Source organism: Musa acuminata, chromosome BXJ3-4, assembly GCF_036884655.1.
Source record: "Musa acuminata AAA Group cultivar baxijiao chromosome BXJ3-4, Cavendish_Baxijiao_AAA, whole genome shotgun sequence".
NCBI lineage: Eukaryota > Viridiplantae > Streptophyta > Magnoliopsida > Zingiberales > Musaceae > Musa > Musa acuminata.
In genome coordinates, this window is record NC_088352.1 from 34,561,075 (window position 1) to 34,574,327 (window position 13,253).

Consider the following 13,253-nt stretch of genomic DNA (forward strand, 5'->3'; position numbering starts at 1 on the left):
ATCGTATGTTACATTTGAAGCGATTATAATTTTTATTTTTTTTACTTTTTTTTTATAAAATGATTCCATCTTTTTTTTTTGTTGATAAAATGATTCCATCATTTATTCAAATAGAATAGAGTGGGAACGAGAATGCCTTGCGGCCACATGTCTTCTTCATCTTAGATTCCAGTCACTGTCAGTGACATCATCACTGGTGATAGATAGATAGATAGGTAGAGAGAGAGAGAGAGAGAGAGAGAGAGAGAGAGAGAGAGAGAGAGAGGAATAATAGCAGTCAAAAAACAAAAAGGCAGTACATAGAAATAAACTAATTTATAATAATCATAAAAAAAAGCAGTGCAGTACCACCTATCCTACACCTACATATCATCTGTGGAATAATGGCAAAGAAGTTTTACCCTCTCTCTCTCTCTCTCTCTCTCTCTCTCTCTCTCTCTCTGTAATCCAGATAAGATGGTCTCATGGCAGTGGTTGGCAACTTGAGAAACAATAAAAGGTTAATAAACAAACAATAATGTCCATGCTCAAGTTATATTGTCAAAACGAAATTTCAGATGTTATGGTAAATAGGATTCACCCTTGGGGAAATAATGAAAAGAACAGCTTTGTCTGATATTGTAGGTATTATATTTCAGATACTTATGGTAAATAGGATTCACCCTTGGGGAAATATGAAAAAGGACAGAAAAAACCTAATAAAAGATGGTCTTTTATAAGATAATATAATAACTTTAATTTGTCATGGTTAATATGAATGTCGTCCGATGCATGGATATTCACTGATATAAATGAAACACCGTGCACTATTGTCGTGGTGGTGGTGGTGGTGGTGGTGGTGTTGTGGACCTCCATTCGATCCGAAGACCTACTCGATCCCTACTGCTAGATTCCTGTTACAGCGCCCTCCGAAGAAGATAAGAATGGTGTGGGGCGGAGGGAAAGCAAGCACTGCCCACCTACTCGATCCTCTTAATTATTGTCACCATCTGCTGCACTCATCACAGTACCGCTGACGCAGTCACGAAGTCCTTCGTCTTCCCTAAGCATTGCGTTATGAGAACCGACGCGCTGCTGCCGCGTCGGATGCTCATCGACACAAGTATCCTATTGCGACTGTGGTGAGCACCGTCTCCACTGTAGATTTTCCCGTGCAGTCAACTCAGTCGGTCAAACTATGCGCTGCGGTGCAGTGTTGCTGTGGTAACGTTCGACCCTTTTCTCCTAGCTTTCTTTCCATGGCGACAAAAGTGCACAGGTGGGGATGTCCGACGATGTGAACTTTGAGCAGCTATACATGTATAATGAATCTTCTTCCTCCTCTGTTCCAATAAACCTCTATCGACATCCATACATCAAGTAATATAACAACCCAAATTGTCCCATATAACTGATACTAACATAGCAACCATTAGTTAAGAATAATAAATTTTTATTTATAAATTTTATCGATCTATTACCTCTTCTTGTTGTGTTACAATTAGTAATTTATCTCAAAATTTCTAATTCCATCTCGTAAAGGGCCGAGTACACAATTTTACTTGCATATAATAATGCAAAACAACTGGGCCTGTGCCATGGCTTCCACTCATGAAACAACCAGAGTGATATATAAAAAAGGAAGAATCCACAGGAGCAACCTCCAAAAATCTTAATTACAATTGAGGCTTCAGTCCGATTTGCCAGAGTCCAGTAAGGCAAGCAAGGTGAATCCTGAGCTTCATTTCATTGAATTATGAAACAATAGATTGGATGGAGCAGGGCTGGTCCAGTGGTTCATCGTGTACCGGGAAGATACAACTTGCTATGACAGACTGCCCATGGTGCCTCCTCGTTCAATCACAAGATATGTTACAACAACAACAACAACAAAAACTAAGCTTCAAGACACAAGAATGGCAGCGGCGACACAACTTGCCTTCTGTGGTGCCGCGTCAGATTTGAATCCATCATCTCCGATGACACAACGACACAAACAACCCAGGATCATATGTAGATTGGTTTCACATCATTAGGCCCAAAACTCGTGCCACAAGTTGGGCACTTACGTTGACGGCTGCTAGAGGTCCTCTGAATGCACTGGTGGCAGAACAAATGATAACATTTCACAATCACAACCTGAGTCCACAAGAAGAAAACATGTAAAATATTTGGAAAACGGAGTAGCCTAGTTAATCATTAGAAGAAAAAAAGAATGTCAGCATAAACAATCACAACGATCGTAGTAATAGTTTCTAGAGTGTTTTTCACCTCCTTTTGTCGGTTGAGGCAGATACTGCACTTAAGGATCCCCCTGTATTCCTTTACTTCTTGCCGAAGTTTCTCCAGGACCGTAGAACCGTTGATTTGTGCCCTAAGGTAGGCAGCTTTCCTGGTCATGACTTCTAAGCCTTCCTCAACTCTCTTCTTGTCATACCTGATCATTTGGACAAGAATTCAGTAGGCTCTAGCACGGTGAACTCAACTCTGTTATAACAGCAGGAATAATGTAGCTTGGTACCTCTCCTTCTCTAGTTCCATCAACATATTTGCAACATCCACTCGGCCTTTCTCGACCTTGTTTTGCATCCCGTCAAATGATTGCCTTAGGTTATCCGACTCAGTCTGCACCTCCAATAATCTTTTTTTGGTATTCTCATACATGACAGTACTCTGCCACCCATCCTCGGCAAGTTTCCCAACTTGATCTGAACATACCTTTAACTGCAGCAAGTACATATCTGGTCAATTTTTGGGATGAGCCGCATGCCAAAGTAATTGTTAAAGTCGTACTACCAGGTCATCCATTTGGGAAACTTTTATATTATATAAATCCACCAACAAGTTTGCCTGCTGCAACTTCTTATTCATGGTTTGCAGTTCCAAGCGCAGTGCTTCCTGGAGCTGCGTTGCTTTCACGCCCTCTACAACAAGCTGGACAAAAAACTATCAAAATTAAGTGACTCTATGGTAATAGTTGGAGGCACAACATAACCAATAACAAATTCATAAAGACAGCACAAAAACCAAAAGGAAGATTAAAATGGAAATGGAAACACTCAAAAATGAGGAAAGAAGAATTTGGCATAAACAGATGTGAAGCATAACAACTATTAATTGATGCATAATTCACAATTGAACCAAGCCGATAAACTAGATCATGGCCATCGTTCATATGGATGTTTTTGTCACAGAAACCCATGCCTGGTCCATTTTTTCTTGAAATAAGTAGGTTAAACCAGAAACCATCAATTTGATCTCATTCTTAACAAGGAAACTAGAAACATTACAACAAGGTCATAAGAATAGTACACTATTATCGATGCTTATGGCTTCAGTTGCAGATCTAGAACAGTAGGAAACATGCTGGGTAAAATAGAAAAACTATGACCATCAGTCTCAAATCCAGGATTTTTCCCCTACTCGATGTAGCAGTGCAGCTTGCTCCACCTATGACACGATTGCATCCAACAACCTTGTTTCTGCTACGCGAAAAACATTTTATAGGTTCCTTGTCCCTTAGATCAAGTATTTGAGTTCAAAAAAGAAAATGTTACGGGAAAATAGTCCAAATTTCACAAAGGACAATTCATGTGAGGCATCAGGCACCATGTTTGCAACTTGAGAGGATTATCTGAACTGGAGACCTATAATATCTGCTGCTAAACTATCATGAAGTTGTACCCAAAAAATTTGTTTACTCTTGCACTCCAATCAAATAAGTAGCCATCAACGATGACAATTTTATGTCATTTCTGAAACACAATTCACATGTCTCAAGTAAGAGGAACCAGCTTGTAAAATGCTCTCGAGGAAGCCAAAGAATCACGAAGCACAAAAATTATGTTGATATCACCTTAATGTTGTAATCATCTCTCTCTATAATTTGCTGCAAGAGGTGTTGGTTTTGAGTTTGCATATCTTCATATGCTTGCCCAATACTCTGCAGTAAGTAGGTCAAGTGTTCATCTCAGTATATATTTTCATTACTGAACAACCGATACATCTTTAATAAAGAAATTCTAACCTCGATTTCAGATATATAGGCTTCACCTTCCTCATGTTTAGACTTCAGAATCTCAGACAATTTAGATATATCTCTGCATTAAAAAATATACTGGTCATTCATCACATACTTCAGAGAGAAACCTACAGAAACCCTCCAGCCACCATTTCCCTGCAGGACGAAATATGAAAGTGCTAAAAACTAGTGTCGCATGAATACAGACATGGGAATATGATACAAATCTGCATTCAAGTGACCAAAAAAAAAGAAAAGATATGTGGACGTGTATTATTATATTACATGTTTGTTTATTGAAATAGTATAATAATTAAAGAGTCATTAGAGCATCCGACTCACAGGCATGCAGCACAAGTACATGCAACACTCTGTGCATTACATATTACCTAAGCATGTAATCATCTACTAAAACTTTAACAAAACTTTGTGTAACCATAATAACACATCTCAAACCGGTCCTGGTACAATTCATGGAATATGCTACACACTAACAACAGCTCCATCCACCCAGGACCAGGAGAATAAAAGACAGTAATATGAGCATAAGATACCTGCCACATGCCTCCAACTTCCGCCTTAGTTCATCGATCTCGGCTTCAGCAGAGGTTAGCCTCTTTTGAGATGTTGCTTCAGCTTCAATGGCTGCCTTAACACGCAACTCCAAGTTGTGCTCATCAAGAGATGATTTAAGACTTTGAACCAAAGCCCATGTTTTGTATTCACTATCCTTGGACTCTACGACATCCCTGCGGTAAGAAAGATATATAAGCTTAAATCTTAGTTTTGCTGGTCAATCTAAACATACTGCTCTGTGAAAACAGCATCTGACCTTCCCACATCAATATGGTCTAAGCTATAGAGGCTGGAAAGGAAGTTTATTAATGCAAATATCACATAAAAGAAGAAGAATCTCTGCTAATAGTTAAACAGGTGCAAGAAGTAGACTTTCACTCAGTGATTTAAAAAGCGCTAGGCGCCAAAAGGCGCTAAGGTCGAAAAACGCCCGAGGTGCTAGGCGCTTGCTCGAGCGAAGCGAGACGCTAAAATATAAAAATATATAATATAATTAATAATAATTAACAGTATTAAAATTAAAATAATATATTATTAATCTATTAACAGTATTGAAAATTAATAATTTCAAATAAACCTAACAATATTAACAGTATACAGTATACAGAAGGAGAAGAAGGCAGAGTGTAAGGGGATGCTGACTGAGAAAAGAGGAAGCGGCAACGACAGCGGGAGTGTAAGGAGGCAGCGGCAGCGGGAGCGACGACAACGGCAGCAGCAGCGGCAGCGGGAGCAACGAGCGGCGACAGTGACAACGGCGAGCAGCGGGAGCGGCAACGAGCAGGGTTAGGGTTAGGTAGTGACAATTGATATCGGTTTTAGTTGGTTCGATTGAACCAACTAACCACCGGAGACCGAACCAAACCTAAAATCCTGGTTCGGTCGCTTGGTTTAGCCCAGGCGCTCACCCGAAGCGCCCAGGCAACAACTATGCTCGCCCGAAGCGCGCCGCCTAGAAGTTTAGCGAGGCACTCGGGCCTCGCCTCGCCTCGCCCGAGCGCCTTTTTAAATCACTGCTTTCACTATATTTTCGGAAAATGAATGAACTGTCTCTCCTACTTAGTTAAAAATCATGATTTCATTTGGATGAAAAGCCAACAGTTATGATCATCATACCAGTATTTAAAGCAAACATCTTGCTTAACATAAGAAAAGTAAGCACACTAAAGAGTGGCAAAGCCACAGTCATTAATAGTATTGGAAACACAATGTTTGCAGGACACAAATTTTAATACTCTGATTGAGGTGTCCTACTTCAGATTCATTGATATTTACTCACTCTAATACAATCACAATTGCAAGTAATTCTACAAGAATCAGAAGCATTAACCTAATGAAGCAATGCCATGATGTAGTGTATTAACACCAAAGGGAACATCCCAAGCAAAGTATGATAATATGTATTCACCCACTAACAATTCATAAGGTACAGCCATCTATGGTAAATTCTAAATAGAACTATGCATACAAGTTTTGACAATAAAATAGTTTGCATCTCTTAATGTTAGCAAATCAAGAGAAAATCTTTAAAAAAAATGAAAAGAAGTTAGAACCAAATAATCAAGTCTAGGGCTCCCAATCTAGTTGCTTATGACAAAAGGACTAATAGTTATTCTTATTAATTAATATGAAACAATAATTAAAAAAAAAAGAATTACTTCATTCTTGTTCAACAAATTTCAAGCATATGTGCATAAGTCATGCCACCGAGAAAGAGACAATACATGTGGATCAAAACATTCACTAAAAGCTAACATGTCGAAAGATATAATGCAGAATGTATCATGTGGCTCCTATGCAAAAGATAAAATTACAAACCTGGAATCTGTGGATTCACGTTTATACATTTCTAGGAATAGCATCGACTCCTGATTACTCTCTCTTAAATCATGAAGCTGCTTCAGCATAAGCAAACAACAAATATTAAAGCAAATTCAGCATGTAAATATAATGCCACACATAAATATTTACTCTCCAATCCCTAATATGAACATCGGAAAAAAAAGCTCTAGAAAACCATCGCCAGCTAGTTAATGTTCAAAAAAGAAAAACAGAATATATTTCTATATGTCAAACTCTGCAAAAATGTTGAGAAAAATTTATACAGTAATTCGAACACAGAGTTGCCGATGCATTTTAAAATTATTACATGGTAGAAAGGCAAAGGAAGCAAAGACTGTAAACCAATCTGACAATGAACACATCAAGACAAGGTAAAGCTCCAAACAGGAATAAGTTGGAGTAGAACTAATTCCAGAATGAAAAAAATTAAAGAATATATACCAAAATGACCATTGTTATTGAGAAACAAAAATTAGTTCACAGAATCAAGACAATATAATAAAGATGAACAGAATAAGTCTCTGGATACATTGTCGTGCAAATGAACAATGAACCAAAGACTTGTCACAAACTCAAGTAGTACGTATAGTTCTTATGATCTTTGTGAAAGACATTGGATAAGAGATCTACTTTCAAGCAATCAACTGTCTTTCTAAAGACCATCGCAAACTTAGGCTTATCTTGCTTAATTTTTCATTCTTCAGTTCATGCTGTAGTCCTTGATGTCACCTTCCACTTCCCGTAAGTTAATAATAAATTCTCAATCATATAAACACAAGATCATCCATTTTAAACAACCTAACAAAATTCCTATACTTAAGCTTTTCTTTTTGGGTATTCCTCAGTTTACAAGGTATCCACAAACTCAAGCAACATGTCATCTTAAAGCTCCACGGCAACCAAAAATAAACCGTAGCAGTAAATTTTAGAGCTTAAAGACTAACAGAAAAAAAAACAACCTAAATCAAATTTGTCTATTTATAATTCTAATAATTAAAAATGAGCAAACCTTGGTAATATAACTATTTCAACTCATACAAACATTTTCCACACACAACTCCAGCCACATATGATAAAGAGCTACTTGTGCACATATAGAGTTCAGCAAATATTGCAGTTCAAGCAATACTTAAAAAGCAAGCTTCAAAAAAGTAACAAAACCAAATTCAACATGTCTTGCTATGATGCTATCTATTCCTTATAGGAGTAAACAAAAAGCAGACAAGCATATATGAGCCTACCACTGAATGCAGTTTCTTTATTTCAGAAAGTTGATGAGCGGAATTTCCAGATAAAGATTTAATCTCATTCTCCTACACCAAATATTGTCAGTCGCTTCAAAATCCATCATGCTTAACAAAATGTAGCAGGTTCTGCATGTGGCCCGTTTGACAAATTTCTTACCTTCCTGTGCAACATACTAGAAAGAGATTGAACTTCTGCACGGAGAGAATTAAGTTCTACGGCAGCCCCCTTGTTTTTATCGATTTCACTTTGCATGATTCCCATGTCTTTAGGTAACGATGAAACAAGTGCCTTAAATTCGTGAATTATTTCTTTCCTACCTGAAATCATCAGTCATGCCCCAAGTAAGTCCATTGAAACAGGAGAAATTAACTCACAAGGTATTTTGAAGTAAACTTGAGCCACTGGACAAGATACTTGGTTCTCTTGTGGCCTCTTCAAATTTGGTCTCTAAGAGAACCCTTTCATTGGCTAGTTTCTGCAAAATCTGCTCTAGCTCAGCAATTCTAGACTCAGAGAATAGAGAGACTCTCTGAGCAATATCAGCTAATTCAACTTTCAAATTCACTTCTTTTTCATGCCAACTGAAGCTATCCTTTTCAACCTGTAATAAAGATGTCGAGACAAATCTCATCAGACATATATGAGCTAAAATACCTAAACATACATGTAGACTGCATGTATCTACCGACCGGTTACCACCTGCAATTTTTCCAGCAATGCCCGGCACACATCCATTTCTTCTCTCGATCCTTGCAGGTGAGCATTCAGCAATTGAAAAGCTTTGGATGAAGATATACTCTTGACATTCATCAAAGCATTCTGGAATATATTTTCCATGCACAGTAGTATTATAAGAATTTAGAAAATAATCAGAATATTATACTTGACAGTAAATAAGATAAACAAAAAAGAACCAACCCGCAAATAGGCCAGTTTCTTTAGAATTTCAATTCTTTCTTCATTCAGTCTACTAATCTCTGTTAATCGGCTTGAAACTAAATCCTGATCAACTCAAGCACAAATGCAACAGTCAATAGGATAACAAAAACAACACAATATAGATCAGAAATGTGAAGTGTCAATATCTACCATCAATTCCTTGAGATAAAATTCCATATCTTGCATATCCTTTTGAACATCCTTGACCTTATCTGCACCTACTGGTTTGTTTCCTAAAGTTTGAAAAAGGAATCGTGGGGTTTGTGCTGTATCTTTTTGCGACTTGAGGACTGTTAGTCTACGATTGCTTTCTTCCAACTCTGAAACTGTATTTGCCAACTCCTCTTCACAAAATATCATAAAGGTAAATGTCAATATCAAACAAGTATTTCAATATACAATATATATTGCTGTTGTTCTTAAAGAGAGACAAAGGTTTATGGCATCGTTCCATAAGCTAATATAGAAACCAAAGGCACTCCCAACCCATTAAGTCCTTAGTTCAAAAGTAGAAATTATTAAGAAGCATAGGTTCTGAAGGAACCTCCAACAGTTTTGACAAGGTTACCTGCCAGGCGTTTACATTCAGCTTTGTTTTTAATGTCTACATCTCGATGGTTCTGGACATTATCTGCCAACAGTCTGTGCTTCAAATGAAGATCACTTACAGCCATGAGAAACTTCCTAATCTCTACCTCTAGGTCTTTAGCAGCTTTCAGCAAAGTCCTACTGGGTTCTGTGACATACCAACCAATGTAAAAGAATAAGCCAGAAAAAGATCTCAAGATTAATCAAATAAAAAAGCTACAAAGATAAATAAGACACTGCATGATATAGGTTTATACCATCTTCAGGCAGAGTAGCAAGGGCAGCAGCAGCACACACCTCATTTACATGCCACACATGATTAAATGAACATATAATATTTTGTAAGATGTTTTTTTTTGTCAATTGTGCTGCTTGTAGATCATTTTGGTTCAAAGTTGGAGCTACATCATCTGAACACTCAGTGGCACCAGTTTCCGTGAGTCTTGTCAAAAAATCATCTTCTGTGTGGGAGACTGGTCCATCTGAAAAGAACATATAAAATAAGTTACGCAGAATACAATAACAACAAAAAAGTGTGAAAGGCAACCTAGCATTCAATAGTTGCTTCCCTAGCTGGAAGCAGAGAACGCCCTACCCAGGATTTTGCAGAAATCACAACTTTGGCAAATATAAACAGACCGGTGCCTAAATAAAGACCCGCAGAAACTCCCAGATAAAGACATAATCCACAAAAGAAGAAGCAGATTGAATCAATCAACTAACACAAGTCCACTAATCTCTTATATCTGAAGTCTATATAAAATCCGAAATTTCATAACTTGACACAGTGGTACAACAGATAACAAAGAGATTCTTTGAAGATCAAGCCATGCCAAACATATGTTTCCATGAGCCCGAAAAAACCACAAGATACGATGCTTTGTTGCCCCCACGATCTCCAAACAAAATTTTCCAAGATTTATAATCAACATGTTGATGAAGGAATGCAACTGCCTCATAACTTCATGAGCAGATTCTAGCATATCTACACTAGTTGCTAGTTAAGAATGCAACACAGTGAACTCATTTTATTGACCTCGCTAGGCAATAAGCTAACGAACACCAAGCTGTATTAGGCAGTAAGACATACTGGTTTCAAATCTTCTTTTTTCTTAGAATTTATTAACAACTCTTAATAACTGCATTTTCTTTTATTTTGTTCTCTCTCCTCCTTCTTTGCCACCTCCGCCTCATGTTCTTCTTCTCCTACTCCACCACCACTTCCAGCTTATCCTCCTACTGCTACAGCTACTCCTTTGCCTCCTTCTCCATGTAATTTCTTCCTTGTTGTCATCCATGTCCGCTGCAGCCTGCCAGTGTTGCTGCCTCCTCCCGTCTTTTGTCTCTCTCTTTCTCTATCGTCTGGCTTGGTAGCTATCAGTACTGACCTGTTTCAACACACCAACCTGTACCAGTACAGTATCGATCCGGCCTCCAATCAGTATCGGCAGCGAACCAAGATTTCCATCCATCCTTCATATCACTAACAAACTTCACTGAGTCAAATACTAATATGTGTTGTAAAAAGTGAGAATCAAGTGGAAGAAAAAAAGAAGACAAAAACAATCTCAAATCCCTTTGGGGTGATTCCTCTAACTTGGCCATCCAAGTGAAAGCAAATGATGCATTTGCATATGCTGGTTGACTCCGCTTTTAATTTTTCCTGCTGGTCTTTTCAGCATACCTCCAATACAGCAAACATTTTTGTCTTGAGCCACGGTAAAACATCATTGCAAAATGTTCTCAAAATGTGGCCTTAAAGCAACATACAGCAAAGTAAAAGCAAATATGCATGAGCTACTAAATTTTCACATGGGAAAACTTAGATCTCCTAAAGGAATAAATTTAGAACTTATTGAATGTAAAGTAATGGCTAAAATGTCTCACTCTCTGTCACATGAGAATCTTTCAAGTGAACAGCACCTGTGGATCGACTTGCACTGACAGAAAGTGATACCAGATCACCAACAAGCTGTTGAAACGATTAATGAAATTGTTATTTAAGCCAATATACAAATCTGATGGACTGTTGTAGTCAATCATAAAAAGAAATAGAGCATACTAACCCGCCCCCAGTATTTATTAACCACAACTAACGTGTCATCGTGAGTCTCCTGTTTCTCTTTCAGCTGATGAAATTTATTCTCGAGAGCAAGATACTCAAATTTCTGAGCTTCTAATTGTTCAGCAAGCTTCTGGTTCTTGTACCGCAGCACAGCAACATCAAGCTACAGAAATAAAATCACTGAAAAGAGTTACAACAATAGTTTCTATTCAGCCAACCTCAGCCAATAAATCTCATTCAATATGACAGATAAATAGGGGAATCAATCAATGGGTGAAAAAATGGGAAAGGTAAAAAAAAAAGCATCAAATTGTAAAAATGACACTTTGAGTCCCTTGCTACATGAACCAATCACTTACGCACGTTCCCCAAAGTATAGTGATTTTCTTTCAATGTTTGATACCAAAATGCCAAAACGTAGAACAACTGACGCTTCATGAAAGAAAAAAAATTATTATAAACAAGTTGGGAATTGAAGCTAAGTTTAATAACACATCAATCCTAATATCAGATACTACATCTAATGAACCGCCCTCTTGAGTCCATCGAAGATGCAACATAAACAGAAATCAATCTTATACCATTAACCATCAAATTGTGCCCCACCCCCTACGATATACAATCCCTGCTAACCCTAGAAATTGCAATTACCAATCCACACAATGAAAGAAAAAAAAAAACATGTAACTCGACCATCGACCCTAAAACAATACCAAGGTATAAAAATGCCCAAAGCACAGAGATCACACCTTCTTGTCCTCAGAGAACGGGGCGAACGGCTGCTTCTTGGCGGCGGGACCGGCACTGGTAGGGGAGATGGAGCTAAAATGGCGGCGCTTCCTCCCCGGCTCCCCGGTGCTCCCCATAACCCTAACCGCTAGCAGCAGGAAACCCTAGGCAGCTGCTCCACAGTCATACACGGCGCTCCCGAGTCTCCCCAAATTCCCAACAAAACAAGCAGATAACCGATACGAGAAGATGCGTTCGGCGATCAAAAGCAGGAATCTAAACCCGGACTCAAGGATCACCGAAAGATCAAATAAAAAGGGGGAAAACCAGCAAAATCGAAGTAGGGCAACAAGAGGAACTGGAAATTGGGATCTCCCGCAGAAATATTCGATCTTTCGGAGTCGCTTGGCCTCCGATTGGATTGGATAGGTAGAGAAGTGGGGATCCAAGGCGTCCCGACACGGCGGAGGAAGCAGGGGAAGCACACGGCCGCAGCAAAGCGCGCACGGGAGAGAAAAACAATATTGGTCGAGGACAACTTTTTCCTTCGAAAGACAGTCAGGGGTATTTTAGTCTTTCCGACGAAGTCTCTTACGGGATCCGGTCACCGTCCTGTGAGCGGTAGGTTTGGCTCGTTACCGTTGTTGCAAACTTGCGTGGATTTTCTTAATAAAAATTAAAATGCAATATTAAATTACATAAATGTTATAATTTCATTAGTTCTTTATTTAATTACATGCATATTATCTCCCAATTATCAACAACAAAAAAAATTATCACCGAATTGGCGGGTTATCGTTGGCATCATCAATTATGAAGTAATTTATTTTTATATCAATATATATTTATAATATAATTTTTATATACTATTTACCAAACATTGAAAGCATTCAAACCTCTTTCTTTATAATGCATATTAAAATATAAATATATTACTAAATACATTTATTTCTTTATAATATATATTAAAAATAAAAATATGTTACTAAATGCATCGGAACATAATTATTTATTTATTTATAATGTTATTATGATAAAAATTCACTTAAAAAACTATACAATTCAACCAAAATTGAGACATCAAACCTATCCGGAGATGCAAATAAATTAGAATGTCCAATAAATATTGGGACAAAATTTTGCACGTTGCACTAATTACAAATAAGAAAAAAATCTAACAATTGTCTAACTTAAGAGCTTTTACTGTTTGTTTCTGTTTGCTCACATGTTCTTATTTCCTGACAAGTTAATGTGAGTTGTGTCTTT

The 13,253-nt window shown here is 37.8% G+C and overlaps 1 protein-coding gene across 2 annotated transcripts; it reads right to left on the bottom strand.

Moving 5' to 3' along the window:
- Positions 1-1,693: 1,693 nt before the first annotated feature.
- Positions 1,694-12,508, bottom strand: LOC135636298 (E3 ubiquitin-protein ligase BRE1-like 1). 2 transcript variants are annotated; one of them, XM_065147954.1, is made up of 19 exons: positions 12,008-12,508; positions 11,260-11,421; positions 11,081-11,165; positions 9,451-9,675; positions 9,174-9,341; positions 8,756-8,949; positions 8,585-8,668; positions 8,366-8,485; positions 8,081-8,267; positions 7,823-7,983; positions 7,660-7,731; positions 6,395-6,474; positions 4,555-4,749; positions 4,007-4,079; positions 3,836-3,922; positions 2,776-2,913; positions 2,501-2,703; positions 2,251-2,416; positions 1,694-2,118 (listed from the first exon to the last, which is right to left on the bottom strand). In XM_065147954.1, exons 1-19 carry the CDS (start codon positions 12,122-12,124, stop codon positions 1,987-1,989), a joined length of 2,649 nt encoding a protein of 882 aa, XP_065004026.1. In that variant the 5' UTR covers positions 12,125-12,508; the 3' UTR covers positions 1,694-1,986. The 2 variants fall into 2 exon arrangements, with proteins under 2 accessions (XP_065004026.1, XP_065004027.1); XM_065147955.1 differs by having other exon boundaries at positions 6,395-6,471; positions 12,008-12,507.
- Positions 12,509-13,253: the final 745 nt, after the last annotated feature.